Source organism: Herpailurus yagouaroundi, unplaced genomic scaffold (assembly GCF_014898765.1).
Source record: "Herpailurus yagouaroundi ecotype Mexico unplaced genomic scaffold, PumYag 100, whole genome shotgun sequence".
Classification (NCBI taxonomy): domain Eukaryota; kingdom Metazoa; phylum Chordata; class Mammalia; order Carnivora; family Felidae; genus Herpailurus; species Herpailurus yagouaroundi.
Window position 1 is genome coordinate 27,700,097 of NW_024412391.1, and position 20,074 is coordinate 27,720,170.

General features: G+C 37.1%; 1 protein-coding gene and 1 long non-coding RNA gene across 4 annotated transcripts in view; one reads left to right on the forward strand and one right to left on the reverse strand.

Annotated features, from left to right (window-relative positions):
* Positions 1 to 20,074, reverse strand: part of MET (MET proto-oncogene, receptor tyrosine kinase) — a 126,757-nt gene that overhangs the window by 51,487 nt on the left and 55,196 nt on the right. For all 3 annotated transcript variants that reach the window (XM_040472174.1, XM_040472173.1, XM_040472171.1), the window contains exons 4-9: positions 10,326 to 10,460; positions 9,130 to 9,303; positions 3,792 to 3,952; positions 1,915 to 2,017; positions 1,668 to 1,804; positions 811 to 972 (exon numbers count right to left, since the gene is read on the reverse strand). In XM_040472174.1, coding sequence (XP_040328108.1) covers positions 811 to 972; positions 1,668 to 1,804; positions 1,915 to 2,017; positions 3,792 to 3,952; positions 9,130 to 9,303; positions 10,326 to 10,460 — 872 coding nt within the window. The remainder of the gene's footprint in view (positions 1 to 810; positions 973 to 1,667; positions 1,805 to 1,914; positions 2,018 to 3,791; positions 3,953 to 9,129; positions 9,304 to 10,325; positions 10,461 to 20,074) is intronic.
* LOC121028447 (uncharacterized) lies at positions 13,207 to 14,145 on the forward strand. The gene is made up of 3 exons (XR_005789232.1): positions 13,207 to 13,406; positions 13,517 to 13,680; positions 14,098 to 14,145. It is a non-coding gene; the product is annotated as an uncharacterized LOC121028447 (long non-coding RNA).

Consider the following 20,074-nt stretch of genomic DNA (forward strand, 5'->3'; position numbering starts at 1 on the left):
AAATAAATAAATAAATAAATAAATAAATAAATAAATAAATAAATAAATAAAATAAACACAGCAATAAGGAGAGGTTCTTTCTCTACCAAATATTTTAAGAAATAAATTAAATTAAATGACATGTAGTGACTGCAAGATATAGTCAGAACCAAAGTCAAATAGAGGTTCAGTGGTAACTCTTCTTTGGAAACAACTTATTTAACTTGAAAATATTTTTAAAAATTCCTATTTCATCAGTTGAAGAAATGCATTTTTCTTTTTAGCCACAAAGTATGCAAAAGAAATATTTTTTCTCTCTCTTAAAAATAAATCAAAGAAAAACGAACTTTATTGTGTTAGACTGGCAGAATTAATGGAAACAAGGCAGACTGAACTGGATCCAACGAGATACTGATTCAAAGGTAATCTAGTGTAGGGAAAAGCTATATCTAAAGTAGGCAGAGCAAAAAAACACTGAAGAATGGAAGGAAAAAAAGGTAATTCTACTTTTGGACACGGAAGTTAGTACAGAATTGACATGTACATAAGTGCATAAATACTATGGTGCCGCATTGAACTATTTCACTGAAATCCATTTAAAACGTAACAGAGTAGGATAAAATGTTTCTTGGCATGAACCTAGCAATGATAAAATTAAATTGTACTCAGAACCTGAATGTAGTTTTCACTCCTGAATTGGAAAGGCAGCCTTTAAAAGAAATGCAACCGCATCAAAGTCAGAGATAAAACTGCAGTTCCTCTTGACTATTTGACAGACAAATCATCCATATGTTCATTATTTTCTTACACCCATCAGAAGCTTTTACTTACCTAATAAAAGATTTGGTTGGATGAATTGCATAGACAATGGGGTCTTCCTGGTAACTGAAACTGTTCATCTCTCGGTTGGCTAAGTCAATTTTCAATTTAATAGGAAACTCAGTTGGAATGGTTTGAGCTGGGGTATAACATTCGAGAATACTATCTGACACACTGAACAAAAAAAATTAAGAAAATTGACCTTAGCTATTAGATATACATATTTTAGAATTATATGCACAAAAGTATATCACTCAATGGCTCCTAAATGAGAATTTCCAGATGTGTCTAGAAAAAAGTTCTTTCTAATGCAGCCTATTTACATTTGACTGGATCCCAAACTCAGCCTTGTTATAGACAAGCCATCTTTGACTTCAGAACATTTGGGATTTTAAGCAATTTTTAAAGTATCTTTTTGGTACTTGATTAAACTGAGCTCTTTCACCTCTAAGAATCAGAAACATAACTTCTTTCTAAACCCAATCTCCCCCATGTTTCTCACCTCCCCAAAGTGATTTAATCTAATTGTAAATATTGATGGAAATGTTTATTTTAATTTACTGTCAATTACCAGAATCTCACAGCTCACAGCATAGCTAGGATACTAAGATGTAATGTAACAGTAGAGAAGGTAGATGGGATGATGAAACTTAAAAGTGGAATTAATAAACATAATGGAAGGGCAAAAAAGTCAGCAAAAAGGTAGATGGATATGGGAAAAGAAATTTTGTCAGTATGGGAGTAAATAATATGCATCTTGATTTTCCTCCACAAAAAAACAAAACAAAACAAAACAATCTCTTCTTGATTTGTTAGGTACAGATACTAATCCTACTTAACTGATACAACAAAAAGTAAATTCACAACACCTTTTTAAAGCACACGTTTTTCCACCAATTGAAATGTGTCTAGAATTCCCACTGTTAAGGTACTTTCCAGTTAAAGTAAGCAAGGTGCCACCGGTCTTAGGACCATAACTTGGAAAAATACTTGTTATTACAGGATCCTGGATGGGAAATAAAAACAAAACAAAACAAAGTAACTTGTTGACTTTATAACTAAACAAATTTGGTACCAAATATCCTAGTTCATGAGAACTGTAGTGCTTAGACTTACCACATAGGAAAATGTACTGTATTGTGCTGTCCCTCGCCCATTTGAAATAATTATGGATATATTGAAATGCTCATTCACTGCAGGACCAACTGTGCATTTCAACCTGAAAAAAACCCAAAGTTTAATATGTTGCAAATCCAAACGCTTTTTCTGGTTTGGCTGTTTTATATGAAGGAACATTAGCTCTAAATTATGATGAGCTGGATACTCTGAATAGCAAGTAGAGTTTTGTGGTAAGCATTAGGGCTAAAAATTGTATATTTCTAGTTCTGTACTATTACACTTCACACAGACAAAACAGCAACAGTTAAATTTCATCTGTGCAGACCTCACCAACTGAAAAATTCATAATAATCTAAGTGTAATCCTCTAAAATTGTAGGCATAATGTTTGGTATTCTTAAGATAAATATTTCAACAGCATATGAAACAATGGGATAATAATAAATAAACCAAATCTCTTCATTAAAGAATATCAACAGGCAGATTTCTGTAATTACATGTATCATGTATGTATTTAAATTATTTTAAAAATAATGAAATTGTGACAGACTTTCCATAGAATTATTTTTTAAATATTAAAAAAATAAAATAAAATAAAACATTTATTTATTTTGAGAGAGAAAGAGAAAGAGTGCACAAGCAGGGGAGAGGCAGAGAGAGAATCCCAAGCAGTCTCTGTGCTGGCGTGATCTCACAAACCATGATCTCATGACCTGAGCCAAAATCAAGAGTTGGATGCTTACTGACTGAGCCACCTAGGTGCCCCTCCATATAATTCTTTTTGAATTAATAATGTTATAGTCTTGAAAAAGTATAAATATGATTTTTGTTAAACAACTATTCAAAGAAGAAAAATGAATTATGTTTCACTTTTACAGGTTATAATATATAATGCAAGGAGTAAGAACTTACAAGGAAGATTTCTAGAATGGATTTGTTTTTCCATTAACAAGTATGACATTACTTGACGTTTTAGTTTCAGTAAATGAGTAGACTTAGACCTCTGTGCCCTGGAAGAAATTCTACAAGGTATAAAATAATGACTTGATAGGATAGTTTCAGCCATAAAACTTGAAATGTATGATTGTTATTACTAAATGATAACTAAAAACTTCTGGATTCTCTGTTCATTATGGGATTTACATTTGATAGAAGGTACATGTAGAAAATGGCAGAAGAAGGATGTATCTTGGATCAGGAGGGTTGAGTTAGAAGGCCTATTAAGCTCTTATTCTCTGGATTGCCTCTGCTAAACTACACTCCACCTTTCTGTACTTCAGGTCCCACCTTTGTAAAACAGGTCTGGTATTGTTATCTCCTGGGATTTGGGAATGGCTAAATGAGATACCTTTCCATTACAGTACCAATAAATATCAACTGAAGATAAATTTAAATGCATCAAAAAAAGAAAGAAAGAAAGAAAGAATTCTCAAAAATATGACTGAGCTGCTTCACTACATTTCTGAGGTTTAGAAAGTGAATTTAGAAGAGAGGGTCTATATTGAGCTGTTTACTGATTTTTATAGAAAAAGCCATTGGAGACTATATTTGAAGACTTTAAAGATGGAGCAACCCTAGCCAGTGCTGTTCTTTCAAATCTACCCAAACAATTTCTGAAGAAATGTAACAAAAATGGTTTCAAAACTCCCAGATGCTGGATTCTTCTTTTCTTTACTAGGTAATGTCACCTTTCTTCTTTATTAATCCTGGTAAGTAAATAGGATTAAAAACAAAACAGTTCCACTAGGGATGTTACAAGGCCAAGACCCTTTTTTAACTCAAGACATGGACTTTTGGGATAATTTTACAAGCATTCATCCTGAAACACAACCTGTTTTCCAACCACACCCCAGCAAAACATTTTAAGATCCTTACATATTTGTTGTGCTCTCACTTAAGGTCAAAGTGCAGCTCTCATTTCCAAGGAAAACTCTAGTTTTCTTTAAATCAAATTTATTATTCCTCCTGAATCCAAAGTCCCAGCCACACACAGTGAGCATCGTTCCTCCTTCCAGGGGTGCACTGGTTGGGAAAACCTACAAGGACAACCGAAAACTTAAAAAAAATTCAAGACATTATCCTTCATTTGTGTGCAAAACAAACAAAATATATATCCTCAGTCTAAAATTCTTCTATCCTGCCACTATCTAAAAAAACAAAACAAAACAAAAAAACTGAAAAAGTGTCACAAATTTCACGGAATCTGGAACAAATATGAAAATTACCTAACATGCTGATGAATAAAAGCTGTTTTCAGGAGATCCAGAGATGGGACAGAAAGCAGATTCAGCCTGGGTGGAAATGAAGGGTCTTTGTGGGTCACTCTGAAGTGAATTCATCTAGTAATCTTCCAGGTTGGAATAGACACAGTTTGGGCCCAGACTTTTACATGTTTGTAACTCTCATTATAACTCCTTTAGGGGGCCTCCAGATCAAACTCTGATCAAAAATCCTTCATGTGCCCTAGAAGCCAAGCACCAATATGTGCCTTGCTCCATGCACCAGCTGGGTGTTTGCTATAGTCTTGTGCTATGGTACTCCCCACCCAGAGAAGAAATTCACACAGTAAAAACACCTCTTGGTGTCCAGTGTTTTCATAATTGCATCCATCAGCTATCATAAGACCAAACACAAAGATGGTATTCAATATATATCTGGCATTCACTCATCCATTATTCATTATAAATTATTTGCTATGTGCCAAGCACTAACAAATGAATAGGTGAATCTATTTCTTTATACTTGTTAATTCACATTTATTACTGATTTGGAATTTTTCTTTTCTCCTTTAAATATGGTCACTATTTTCTATAGACAAGCTGGTTAGTTGACACACCCACCTTTTAAAAAATGATATAATTTTAAATAAATATAATATATTATTTCTATTAGAAATAGATATTAAAAAAAAAAAAACAAAACTAGAGAGAGCCCCAAATGTAATCTGTATTGTAGCAATGTTTCTAATTATCTCTCTTGGCATTATTTTACATCTCATTTCTAGAGCTGACTTTTTTTCTCTCCCATGTTCTATGTTAAATACATACATCATTTTATTATTGCAGGCTCACTTTTGGTGTGTTGAAAGTAAAACATGAGTTCATTACCAAAACTTTGGCAACTGCGATATAAGATAGCAGTAGGTTCTTATGAAGTCTACAAGACAACTGTTCTTAGGCTAAAACTATTAAAACAAAACAAATTTCTAAGTTAAAAATAAGCTTCTCCTCAGCAGCTTTGTGACAATTGAGAAAGGAAATGCTCTTCTGGGGAGGACATATTGTAAATTGTGCTGGAAAAGTACAATGGTGGGAAAACATAGCACCACCATAGAGACAACTCAAAAACCAGTAAAAGTGTTTGCTAAAGACCAGTTAGTAAAAGTCTAAAAGTGATTCTTTCACAATTTAGAAGGGCTTTTAGCAAAATTCAAATTTGCAAACATTCCCATTCATCCCAAGTAAATAATCGCAAACCAAAGTCTTAACTTACCCTTGTTACCAAACCTCTTTAAAGTCTTAGCTTAATGCTTTTATGATAGCTATTTTACCCATAAAATCCATTACACAGTTGTGCCTTTCATGAAAACTTACCTCGTCCATGTCTAGTCAAATAAGAACTGCTAGAAAAAAATTTATTATTATTATGTTAGAAATCCAGTAGGAGAGAACAAGGCACCTAACCCTTCCGGACTCTCTTCAGCCTGAAGCAGCCACACAGCTGCCTTTCCCTTGTTTAAGGAGGAGGCTTCCCCATAGAAAACAGCTGTCTAAGGCTGATGTTGGCCTGATCCTGCTGCCCAGATCCCCCCTTTCTATGTAAAAACTGAACTCTGTCATCTACATACATCATCACTTGGAATGGAATGGGTGATGATTTGAGAAAACACAATGAGAGTTGTTCAGCTGGTGTACTGGCAAACAGAAATGAATATTATAAAAATGTCTGCTAGATGGTAGATCAGGATTTGAAAGGCCAGCTGAACTTAGCTTTCTTCCCTGGGCTGAGATGCTAGAGTGGAGTATGCGAGCATTTCCCCCTTAGTTTATGGGGTAATGTTCAATCTTCCAGGGGAAAAGGAAGGAAGTGGTTTTGGACAACACACCTTTGGACAGAACCAACAATGAGCTGGCAAACTCTGAGTTATCCTAAAGGGCAGGGAAACTCTGTGGGAAGGAAAGGAGTGTCCAGCCTAAAGCCACAGACGCAGATCTCCCACCTGTCTGGACAGGGGAGAAACAGCCACAAAAGCAGCTGATGCCCTTTCAACAGGTGGAAATGATTTAAATGATCACATTTTCAAAACCTATCAAGATAATACAAGAGAACACTAAAACAACAACAAACCCTTCCTGGAAAATTAGAATTTGCCTCTTTAGTACTTAAAAAGTCACAAATACAGTGGTGGTAGTGTTTTGCCTGAATGACCCCCCTGCCCCATAAGATATTGCTGTTGCTTCTTATCTGAATCTTCTGATCAATTAATAAATAGTTTTATTGTCTCACTGGGATTGAATTCAATCCTATAAGTTATGACAATTTTATCTTAATAAATTCAGAATACATTGGAAAGTGCTTTTCCTTTTCTGAAACATTTCTCTTTGCTCTTTAAGTATGAGATCAGATAACGTGTGAAACAAAATAATGGGTTTGCAATCCTGAAATCTCTCATATGTGGAAGTGCAAAGAATTTCAGCCACTGAACATCACATACCTTGAAAAGCAGGTTAACTTACATTTATTAGAAAGTAAAACAATACACTAGTTGGGTTTTGTGTCCATAGTATTTAAGACAGATAAGAAATAGATGAATAAAATTATTTTTTGCAGTAAGAATGCTAACTGTCACGGTCTAGTGCAGCATGAAATCTTCCTAACAACTATGAACTGAAAAGGATTTATGGACTCAGCTGCACTACTTTCCTCCTAACCATACAGCCCAAGCCTCACTGACTTGTGCATGATGCAATGCAACCTTTTAAAAATCACCAACTACAGAAAGGTGGAGTTAGGAAAGGAGAGAGAGGAGGGAGATTTAAATAAACACTGTCAGAGATTCTCTGGTTCCAGAAAATTCTAAGATATTTAGTCATTTTAAAACACCATTTTAATATGGCTCTCATGAGTCATAAAAGGAAGAACATTGGTCAAAATTAAATGTTCTACTTATACAGGTTCTCCATGTTCTGTATTTAAAACACCAGTTTGGCTACTTTTGAAGAAATGAAATTGGTGTAATTCAGTTGCATGTACACACACACACACACACACACACACACACACACACATCACATATACTCTTCCCATATCTCTTTCATGGAGTTGCTGAGTTCAGATTTCTAGTGTCTCAAATTGCCAAGGCTGTGTGTTTAAAAAAGTATAACATTGCATGTGGTTTTACAAATATACTAAACAACGACAACAGAAAGAGTGCATGTAGATTTAAGTTTGTTTTCTTACTATCTTCTAGTTTATTCCTGACTGATAAAACTAAATCTTAATAACTGTGTCTCACCTAACAGAAAATAATTTGGTTTAAAACCCAGTCACCCTGCACAAATCTTGCCCCAAACCGTAACTAAATGAAAACAGCCATGCACTTCGGCAGGGGGGGTGGTTCTCGTTCTGACTTGCACACTTTGTTTACTTGGGCTTAGCACCAGGAGACCGAGACCTTTAACTTGAATCTTTCACAAGAATCATTTACTAAAGTTCAACTGTTCTATATGTGGACAGGGAAAATACATATCGGGTCCTCACCAGAAAATTATTTTCAAGCAAAATATATTTGGACGAAGACATTTAAAAAAATGCCATGACAATTTTCATAGTGCCAAACATATGCTTAAACAAGGTAGCAAAGAGCTAGAGAGCATGGCTACAATGTCAATTGAGTTCATCAGTAGAAGCTAAGTTTTCTAGGAGGCACTTTTGTCTTGTTCAACTACATTTCCTTAATGTCTAGAAGAGTGCCTCCTTAATGTCTAAAAGAATGGTTTGTATTCAATAAATATTTTTGGAATGAATTAAAGAATGAAATGGCTCACAGAGTATAGATGTTAGTATAGTCATCAGCTGTACCTATACTGTTCTTCTAGGAACTTTGAGAGAGTTAGCTACCCATGAGTGTTCAATGACTACTTGCCTCCCATATTGTCCTGGGGGTAACCTCTAGTCTTTTTTTTTTTTTTTTTTTTAAGTTTATTTACTTTGAGAGAAAGAGAGAGAGAGAGAGAGAGAGAGAGAGAGAGAGACAGAGAGAGAGAGAAAGAGAGCCAGCACGAGCGGGGGAGGGGAAGAGACAGAGGGAGAGAGAATCTGAAGCAGGCTCCGTGCTGTCAGCACAGACCCCCATGCAGGGCTCAATCCCCAAAACTGTGAGATCATGACCTGAGCGGAAATCAAGAGTTATGGATACTAGGGGCGCCTGGGTGGCGCAGTCGGTTAAGCGTCCGACTTCAGCCAGGTCACGATCTCGCGGTCCGTGAGTTCGAGCCCCGCGTCAGGCTCTGGGCTGATGGCTCAGAGCCTGGAGCTTGTTTCCGATTCTGTGTCTCCCTCTCTCTCTGCCCCTCCCCCATTCATACTCTGTCTCTCTCTGTCCCAAAAGTAAATAAATGTTGAAAAAAAAAAAAAAGAGTTATGGATACTTAACTGACTGAGCCACCAGGCACCCCGGTAACCTCCAGTCTTATGTGTGATGAGACAAGGCCACCATCTATGCATCAGACAGGAAGAAACTTTCTGTCCTATCTGCTCCTGCATAGCTGGCATCCCTAGCTTGCATGGTTCAGCTTAAGATTCTGGGTTATTCTATGAGCAGATCTCTGTGTGTGATGGAGGCTCATTTCTGGGCACCTGGTAGATTAAGTAGGTGGTGAGGAAACCACTGAGTCAAATGAGTCAGGAGGGAAAAGTCCCAGGATAAGGAAATGGGGAGCCATGCTGCTCACTAGCCACCATTCTTTTATTCACAAAGCACTAAAGGAGAGCAACTGCTCAAGGAGAGAACTACTTAGGGAGTGTGAAGCAAGCACTTCAGGTACAGGTCTCAGGGTGATGTGCCCAAATGCCGCCTTGAAGGAAAACCTTGGAGGGAGATGGTGTTTTCACTGGTGTCTCACAGCCAAATGAATAAACTGAGTTCGGAATTTTTTCATCAATGGGATTTATGTTTACCAAAAAACATACATGAGAGCTGACAGATTCCTACCTCATAGATTGTAGGCAGACAGATCTCTTGAGTCCATGTTCCACTGGGGCATTCCTCCAGTTGCACACATTTATCGTGGCACCAGCCACACTGCACAAAGGGAGGGGCAGAAAGACACTGACTGCAGGACTGGAAATGTTCACAGCCTAAGCCATTCAGTGGGATCTTGGTGATCTGTGAAGAAAAGTGTTGGAAAGAGCTTCCAGAGAGGTTTTTTTATTGGTTTGTTAAATGAAAAGTAAATACCCCAAAGATATATGTAACTATAATCGTATAGAGTCTACTAGGGATAGGACCAATGTGTAAAAAACATGTAATATAATAATGGTTAAGTGATTTAAATCAAAAAACCAAATTCCTTCCTTTCTTCTATTGTTGGCACATATGTGATAAACATTACCATTACTGTCCAGGGAACATAAGTACTGTCATGCAATGTTAGAAGTTTTATTTAGTAGGGACATTCTGCTCTATCTGAAGTGTGATTTTAAAACATAAGAGAGTTTATTTATTTATTTATTTATTTAAGTTTTTTTCAATGTTTATTTATTTTTGAGACAGAGAGAGACAGAGCATGAACAGGGGAGGGGCAGACACAGAATCTGAAACAGGCTGCAGGCTCTGAGCGGTCAGCACAGAGCCCGACGCGGGGCTCAAACTCACGGGCCGTGATCTCATGACCTGAGCCGAAGTCGGACGCTTAACCGACCAAGCCACCCAGGCGCCCCTTAAAACATAAGAGAGTTTAATATAAGCTGCTGGAAAACACACTTGACCCTTGGGAAATTCTAAGTAAGTTTACACATCATTCAGCATCAAGATGCATCTCCTCTCAGGGAAGAGGGATTGCTGGCTGGTGTCAGATTCCAATGTACATTTCAGGACTTACCAGCCTGCACTAGAGTCTGCCCTTAGAACTGTAATTCTCATTCTGCATGTTTGTTTTTCTCATTGAGAAATACAGGACAAAAGGAGTAGTACACATTACAAGGAGGACCTCCCTTTGGTCCAGTCTTCCTAAATAAAAATTTAACTTGGCTTCAGAAGATCTCTGGAATACTCAAGAAATAACCTGAGAAAGGAGAGGTGAATCCAAGACCAAAACAAAACTTAAAAAGGGTCATATGATACATGCTTTAAATATCCACTCAGGAAAAACTACAGCCCTGGAACCTCCCTGTGGGAACGGGGCTTACCTTCTTTCCAGTAACAACCAGTGTGTAGCCATTTTGGTTTAATGGGTGCTCCACAATTGCTTCTGAAGACACAGGGTGGGAATCCAGGCGAAAATTCACATGAGGTGTTGATGATCCTGATCGAGAAACCACAACCTGAGAAACAAAACACAAGCACCCTTTGTCCAATGAGTTCAGTTTAAATATAAGTGGAAAATGTGGATGATAATGTTAATAACAGATTAGGAGAGCTGGTGGGTATCTGAAGTGAAGGCCCAACAGTTTATCTCATTGTAAATCAATACAACATCTCCTAATCTCCTGCTGTGAAGACAGTTCATCTGAACCCCCAAGACAGACTTTTGCATATGATCTTTTAACAGTTTATTGAGACGGAGATCTTTCAGTCAATCAGCCAGCACATGCAGACAAATCCTCACAATTGTATGGGGAACTGGAAGGCCAAAACTCTCTCCAAAACAGAAGACCTCACTTATGCTACAAGGATTTCAGATTATTTTTTAAATCTATCTTCCTTCCCCTCCTCACTGGGCAGCTTTCCTTGATGTAATGGAAAGGTTAGCAGACAGGGAGTCTGGAGACCCATAATCTAGTTCCAGCTTTGCTAACTCTTAAGCCATATTTATAGATCTTCTGAGATCAAAATAGGCCTTCAGGTACTTTAATGTCATTTTTATAAACCATCGTCCTTTCAGATGTTATTTCTTGGATTATAAAGTTCTTCTTGGCCTGGTTTTACAATAAGGCCTGATGGTTTTAACAATGCCTTGGAAATGGAGTTTGAGGACTTGTGTCATTCTTGCTTTCAGGTATTTCTAATTTGGGATGTTTCTCAGGCTACATAATTACCATCTTCTCTACTGCAAGCACCCAGTAATAATGAAGTCCAGGGATAAAATCCGAATGACAATCTGAGATGAACACTCAGACTTCAGGAGTATTTAAGAGTGCTCAGAAGGGCACTGGGGTGGCTCAGTCGGTTAAGTGGCCGACTTTAGCTCAGGTCATGATCTTGCAGTTTGTGAGTTCAAGCCCCACGCCGGGGTCTGTGCTGACAGCTCAAAGCCTGGAGCCTGCTTTGGATTCTGTGTCTCCCTCTCTCTCTGACCCTCCCCCATTCACACTCTGTCTCTCTCTCAAAAATAAACAAACATTAGAAAATAAAAAGAGTGGTCAGAAAGATTTTCATTCTTAATAGGCCATGGGTTTGCATCTACATGAGGTGCAGGAGGCTTACTGCATGCAGCTCTGGGCTTGAAACTGACTTTGTGAAATTGCCTGACATCCCAAATATCCTTTTTTGTTTCATTGAAAGTGTATTTATTTGTTGTGGGTATGAAATCACAGGACACACATGGGCATCTGTGAGGTTATGATTAAATAACCATTCCCTCTACCTCACCTTTCTTATCTGTAAAATGGGAATGAAAATTAACTGCTTAGTACTCTAACAAACTCACATACAACATATAAATGTCCTGGAGAGCTAGCAGTAAATTTTTTTCCTCAGCACAGGGAGTCAAGTAGCTTGAAACAATTTGGGAAGATTTCCAAAGTACCTAATTTGCTTCCAGAGAGTGGGTTGTTGATAGAGAAACTAACCAAATTCACATACAGTCATAAAAGTTAAACATCACGACATTTTTTTTCTAACACATGTTCTATTCCAAACATGCAATACTTTCAAAACATCTCCATTAAGCAGGGTGGCTATTTTTGCACAGAAGTAAATGATGGATCACAGGTCATTTGATCAGGATGGGAAAGGATGGGAACCGTTATTCCCAAATGTAGGCCAAATAGTTATTTGTGACTTTTGTAGCCAAAGTAAAAAGAAGTTTGATTACCAGTCCTACCTCCTGCTGGGTGCAGGTTACAAGCAGAATTATCAGGACATTAGACTTCTAGAGCCTCTATCCCAAATTATCCATATTTCAGTTATATAATTTTTCAATTTTGACTCACTTCTGGTGCTCACCACTTGTTTTTCCTATCTGTCAACCCTCATTTTTTTTCCATATATCCCTGATTGTTGCCAATCACTTTCAACTACAAAGGTGAAAAAAAAATCTTTCACACATGCCAAAAACAAAACAAAACCCCAGCCTCTCTTAATAACCAGACTCTGTTCTCTGCCTCATTCTGTGCTTTCCACTTCACTGAAGATTATTCATCCCCCTGAACTTCCTACGAATATTTCCATTTTGCCTCTCTTTGTCTTGTGCTTCCATTCTATTCAGACCTGCTATATAACAATCAACTCTTAGTACCCTTTTTTTCTCCTATGTTTTTTGCTCTCTTTAATATCATTTCCCACATCTATAATAAGCAATTCTTTCCTAATTACGAGGTCATCATCTTTGACTTTATCAAATATCTGAAGTCCATCCAAATGTTCATTTCCCAGAAAGGATTAACCTTTATGTCTCTTTTGATAAAGAAGCTCTTTGCACCTCTGGAACTGGAATTGATTTAGTGTATTCCCTAAGACTTCTTGTCTGGAGAGCACCATATATATGGTAACTGAGCCAGTCATTGTGCTAAGAGCTTTAAATGGACATTTTGTTTACTTCTCACAATAATCGTACAAGGTAGGTACTAATATTTTCCATAAAGAAAATAAGACAGAATTTTAGCTAGGAAGTACAAGAGTCAGGTTTCCAAGGAGCTTTATCTAATGCTAGAATCTGACTGCCTGACCTCTTCTTAAACACTCAACTGCTACACTCTTGGAGCACCAGAATAAATACTAATAAAAAGCTTCAACTCTGAGCTCTCAAGAGCCACTTGTGAGTCAAAGCATTAAAACAAATTTCCCAATATATTTGCCTTGCCAATCTTCCTTGTTTCAGCAATCTTGGCTGCACAAGTTAAGTGTGCCTAAGGAGAAAGACTCTACGTCTGAATAGTTTTTGATGGTACAGAGGAAATGTTATTTAGTAGAGCCAGTGAGCTCTACTTTTGAGCATGAGCTAGGATGAGTGGGGCTTCATACAGAAAATGAGATGAACCAGAGAAGATGGGAAGGCTGTGTGGAAAAGTGAGATACCTGGAATTTTAAGCAGAGGTCATATCACAGATGTAAATACCTTTTTGTTGATCATTAGCCCTTTCTCTACAGGTATACCTGCTGCTGTAACATGCCAAGAACGCTTTTCTATCATTAATTTCTCACTTTATCTTATTGCTAGAATTCCAAATAATGGAATAACCACTTTAACTTCAAAATACCCCTGAAGCAATGCTTTTAAGAAATTAGAAGTTCCTTTTGGTCATCATGGAGATAGTTTTAAGGACAGAACTAAATCTGGCATTTAAATTTAATTCTTAGGACAAATCGCTTGGCAATCTTAGGGTAAGTATAAAATAGAAGAATGGCAATTATCTTTGAGTTTCTACTATGTTGACAACTAATTTTTAATGTTTATCTCAAAAAATACGTGCCTTTTTCTTTAATGCTCCTGAAAATATAAGACTACTATGTTTGGGTGTGAGGGACTAGGGAGGAATCTAAATGTACTTGATTGTTGTGGCTGTGATCTCAAATGATATGGGAGAAGACATGGGGAAGAAATATATGCACAAATAAAATAAAACCTCTGTGGTTAGGCTCCAAAACCCATAAACCTCAGTAAAAATTCTGCATGATGTATCTTCAAATATGTAAGGGCCAGATTCCCTTACCCATGCACAGAGTTCTATTTATTTATTTATTTTAAAATCTTTTTTTAATTTATTTATTTTAAATCTTTACTGTTTATTTATTTTTCAGAAAAAGAGACAGAGTGTGAGCAGGGGAGGGGTACAGAGAAAGAGGGAGACACAGAATCTGAAGCAGGCTCCAGGCTCTGAGCTGTCAGTACAGAGCCTGACATGGGGCTTGAACTTGTGAATTGCCAGATCATGACCTGAGCCGAAACTGGATGCTTAACCAACTGAGCCACGCAGGTGCTACTAGAGCTTTATTTTTGATTAAACTGTTTCAAAATTTAATTTTCCTTAAGAATGATGAATACAATTCAACATGAGATATTTGTATGTTGCTTTCTCTTCATTTTTTTAAAGTGGACAGTTCAATGGTTTTTGGTATAGTCACAGATTTGTGCAACCATCACCACAACCAATATTGGAACACTGTCATTATCTCAAACAGAAACCCAACACCTCTTAGCTATCATCTTCTTTATCTCCTCACACCCTCCAGTTTCTTGCAACCATGAATCTACCTTCTATCTCTATAGATTTCCCTATTCGGGACATTTAAATGAACTGAATCCTACAATATGTGATTTTTTTGTGACTGGTTTCTTTAACTTAGCATAATATTTTCAAGGTTCATTATGTTAGAACATGTATCAGTACTTCATTCCTTTTTATTGCTGAATAATATTCCATTATATGGATATTCCCTAAGGAATGTTTTATTTATGTATTTGCAGCTGATGGGACATTTGGGCTGTTTCCATTTTCGGCTATTGTGAATAATGCTACTATCAACATTCATATACAACTTTGTGAGAACATATATTTTCATTTCTCAGGTATATACTTAGAAGCAGAAATGTCAGATTTACAATAACTCTATATTTAAATTTTTGAAGAACTGCCATACCATTTTCCATAGGTGTGCACAATTCTACATTCCCACCAACAATGTATGAGGGTTTTAATTTTTCCACAACTTCACTGACATTTGTTACTTTCCATTTTCTTGATTATTTATAGCCAACCCATAGTTGTGTGAAGTCATCCTTCATTGTGATTTTGGTTTGCATTTCTCTGCCAAATGTGTGCTTAAATTAAGTAAAAGGCAAGCTTACTTCTCGAGATGTACAGTCTCCCATCCATTCCTCCTACCCAAGACTGAGAACCTGGGTATCACTTGCTTAGCCTCCCAACCTGTGTCCTAAATATCCCCTCAGGATCAGACTGGACTTCTGTACAAGGTCCTAAGGAGGCTGGAGATGGGAAAGGGGTAAAAAATGGAATAAAAGTGGATTTTCACTAGAAGAATCAGAGTGGGAGATGCAGCACACTCCCTGGACCCTATTGCCTTTTTTTTTTAAAGTTTATTTTATTTTGAGAGAGAGAGAGCATGCACACAAGCAGGAGATGGGCAGAGAGAGAGAGAGAGAGAGAGAGAGAGAGAGAAAGAGAAAGAGAGAGAATCCCAAGCAGGTTCCGCACTATCAGTGCAGAGCCTGATACAGGGCTTGAACTCACGAACAGTGAGATCATGACCTGTGCTGAAATCAAGAGTTGGACACTTAACCAACTGAGACATCCAGGCACCCTGGGCCCCACTGCTTTTTGAAGATCAAAGTAGAGCTCGCTTTGGCAGCACATATACTAATTGAGGATCAAAGTAAATTTTCCTTTTGTAAGAACAGAATATATGCAGTTCAATTTCTAGGCAAATAGAACTGAATGGAACCTGTGATAACATCTAGACTGATTTCTAATTTAAAAACAAAGAAAAATAGAAGACTTTTGTTAGGGAATGAGGAAAACTTCATTTGTCATGAAAGATGATGCAAATTGTTGGAGTTTGAAACTCAATGAGAAAAAAATGTGAATTGAAAGAAAAAAATGTGAGAGGAGATGACACCATTAATAAACAGCCTGGGTTGTAACTGGGTGTGACCTTATGGATCTAGAGTGGGTGTGCTTTAACTGTAGTTCCCAACACAGGATTGGGCACATAGTAGGTCCTAAAGGTATATCTATTGCCTAATTATATGAATGGCCTGAAATAAGAAACTCACTTAAGTCTTGATGAAGGGGAAGGTTTTTAGACATTTCAGATACTTACATAACCTCCAACAGTTCAATTTGCATTTTCAACGTATGGCTTCTAATGCCTCTTGCGTCTTGCTTACTGCAACAGACTGAATGTTTGTGCCCACCTAAAATTCAGATGTTGAAATCTTAACCTCCAATGTGATGGTGTAAGTAGGTGGGGCCTTTGGGAGGCAATTAGGTCATTAGGACAGAGTCCTCACAAACCAGATTAGTGTCCTTATAAAAGGGACCTCAGAGAGCTCTCTTTCCCTCTTTCCACCATGTGAAGATACAGCAAGAACAGCCATTTATGAACCAGGAATCAGATTCTTACCAGAAACCAGATCTGCTGTATCTTGACCTTGAACTTCCTAGCCTCCTGAACTGTAAGAGATAAATATTTGCTGTTTAAGCCACCAGGTCTATGGGAAATTTGTTAAAGTAGCCTGAACTGGTTCAGACACCTGCTTTAGGTTTACTATCTTCTTCAGTATGTGAGAGAAATTGGTGTTTCTATACCAAGAAATCAGATATGAAGAGTGGAACCATTTATTTCAATCAAGGTAAACATCTAGTTTTCTGGAATGGAAAAAAAAAACCAAACCCAACAAACAACAACACAAGAAACAGAAATTGCTGATTGGTGCTGACAGCTCAAGAAATAAAAGTCGTAAGACAAAGTACCAGGTGGTAAGAGACGAATTAAATGAAGCTTTACTGTGTTCTTTCTTTCCTTTATTCTTTTTGGTAAATGGGCATGAGTGCTTCTACACCAACTTGATACTACAAAAGCCAGGTATACACAAACAGCACAATAATTTTCCTTATTGCTGCACTACTGATGTGGGTGTGTGTTTAAATTTTTTAAAATGAATCATTGTGAGTTGAAATGAGTCAAAACCAGATTGAGACTTCTGCAAAAAAATATCAAGCAACTAAAACCCCAAAAAACTAGAAAATATAAAAAAAATTAATCAGTACTTTCAAATCAATACTCCAAATACAGTAATTGTAGGATCTGTCAATCTATACACAGAGTATATCTGTTTTCGAATTTTAGAAGTGATAAAAGTTAAAAAAAAACTACTGATTCGTATACTTCATGTTTTAAAATGTGTTTCTACTCTGTCAATAAAGCACCCAAACAAGAAATCCTAGTTATTTCTTACTACCAAAAAACAAAACAAACAAAAGCTTACCATTTTCTCAGGGTTTCAAATATTTATGTTTTAATTTTCTATGCATATAATAGTGTGTAAGATATATGTATTTCAAGAGCATGCATGAATTCATTTTAGGAGATACACATGCCCTAGGTTTAAATTTTAGTTATAGATAGAAGTCTGAAATTATTATTTATAATGGGTTCTTTTTCAAACAAAAGAAGTCTCACAATTCATGAATATATTTTCTCCTAAAGAAATATACTAAATCAGGGGCGCCTGGGTGGCTCAGTCAGTTAAGCATCTGATTCTTGATTTCATTTCAGGTAATGATCTCACGGTTTGTGGGATTAAGCCCTGCATTGGGCTCTGTACTGACAGCATGGAGCCTGCTTGGGATTCTTTATCTCCCTCTCTCTCTCCCCCTCCCCAGCTGTGCTCTCTCAAAATAAATGAATAAACATTTAATAAAAAGAAATATACCAAATCTACCATTCTTTAGGGATATAATTAAATCAATGATGTACACATTAAAAACAAGGACAGATGATATTTTATCTGAGCATTTTATAAAGGAGACCAGTAAATCAACAATCCCTAAAGAGAAATGTTGTTTATTTGCCTGGGTCTCTGCTGGATGCTCATATCATTCATTTGTTACTCTAAAATAGCAGTAATCCCAAAGATAATGTATGCTACAGGCTTCCAACAAAAAGCATTGACATACCATGATGGTGGTACAGGAACTGAAAGAATTTGAAGACAGGATGTCAATAGATGAATTGATTCTTCTTACTGGAAGTGTGTAATTATTTTTAAGTTTACTGATTACTAACATAATCCTTTAAGTAATGATCATAAGTAATGATCACAAGCAAAGGATGTCTTTTTAGGTGATCCCTCTGTCTTTTTAACTTTCTTGCTTATGATCCAACTAGTCCAGTTAAGAGGCACAAGAGAATAGGGGTGATGAGTGGGAACAGCCTCAAAGAATCAGAGAGAGGGGAAAAGGGGATGGGAGAAGAGCAAGGATGATGCCAAAGAACCCAGGGACAGCTGTGACAGTGCCCAGGCAGTGGCCACGGTATACAGACAAGGTAGCTGCCCAGTGAATGTTTGTGGAACTGAACTTATAAAGTATTGAAAGTGTCTTCCTCCCCCCAACCCACCCGATATACTCACTCTCTCTGGCCTGACAGGCACAAATATTTTAGTATATGTGCTGCCGAAGCGAGCACAGGCACAAATATTTTAATAGCAATGCCTTGCATCTAGAGATTAAAGGCCTTATATGAGAGCTTTAAAAAAATTATATATATATCAAGCAAGCATTATTTTTGCAAGCTGAGTAGATGAGGAGCTCAGAAGGGGAGACGTGGGCAATCCCTGTGAATAGTCCTGTGATCGTCATGAGTAACGGTCCTCCCTCTCCCACGTAGCCCTGCGCATTGTGCTAATGTTCTCAAGCCTTGTTCTTTTCAACATCCCTTCCCCATCTAAAATTTGTAAGAAGCCCCATTCTCACTGTTCACTTATACTATCTTGAATAATACTTATCATACTATTTTACTTCTAAGTATCCCAAGAGGGTGATCACACAAATAAAAACTGTTTTAGAAATTTGTATCTATGTTGAATTGGTGCTACAGAAAGACTCTAATACATGTGCACATCAGTATATTTAGATATATCTGCACCTGTATGAGATAAGTTACACATGTTTAAATGTTAGAAACATGTCACACATGTCCTCTCTTCCATACATATAATATTGTTAGCTAAACAATATAATTCTTTCTAACCAAATAACCACTGTGAAATACCTGATTCACTTTGCACCCAACAGCTGGGGCTGAAGCTTGTATTCCCAGCCAGAGCTGAACATAAGCACAATAGGAAAGGCAGAAACAGCTGCAAATTCATGAGAGAAAACATTTGCAAAGCAACTCTGCCTTTAGGCTTCAGGGTAGGAAGGAAGTAAAAGTCATTTTTCTGTTCCTTTTCATATATGGCACCTGCCTTTGGAAAAAAAATTATGTCCATTCTATTTTATAACAGAAACTCCACAGTATTACTAAAACACAAGTTGTAGGAAAATTAGGCCTGGCCAGAGATTTAGCACTTTAACGCAGTCAAAACATTTACATAACTTGGTCCGCAGTTACTACTTGGCTAGCTTAAGCTAGAAGTTCCCTAGGTCTTTGCTGCCGCTGGACTCCTCCCCCAACATTATTTGCTGTAAACAAACTGGAATTCAGTGATGTTGACTGTTTGATCCTTCAAATGCTTTAGGTTTATTTACATAAAATTTAAGGGACTGGAATTCTCTTGGACAAGTGTCAGAGAAATGAATCCTATATGTGGGTCTCAATAGCCCTTTGTCTGTATGTCTTTGTCTTGCTGTCTTGATATCAGGTATGTGTTCTTATCTCCCATACTAAAATTTTAGTTTCTTAAAGGCAGGTTCTGTGTCACTGCTTCCTTTGCTTCACTTATCTGCCTAGTAGAGCAAAGTTAGTAAGTTCTCAGTGGATATCTGATGAATTAAGAACCACATGGTTTAAAAAAAATCAGTGATATCAGCACTTTCCATAAAATAAGTATCTACTTACTTACTTTCCTCTTTAATGTTTTGGATGCACAGATAATGGGCATAATATTGCTTCTTTTATGAAAATGCTGGGAGATAAGAATAAAACACGTGTCACAGCATTTCTGTCACAATGAGACTGATGTATGACATATCACTTAGGTGGTAAAATCTGTCACACAGCAGAATTTACTCAGTTATTAAAGTGATCTATC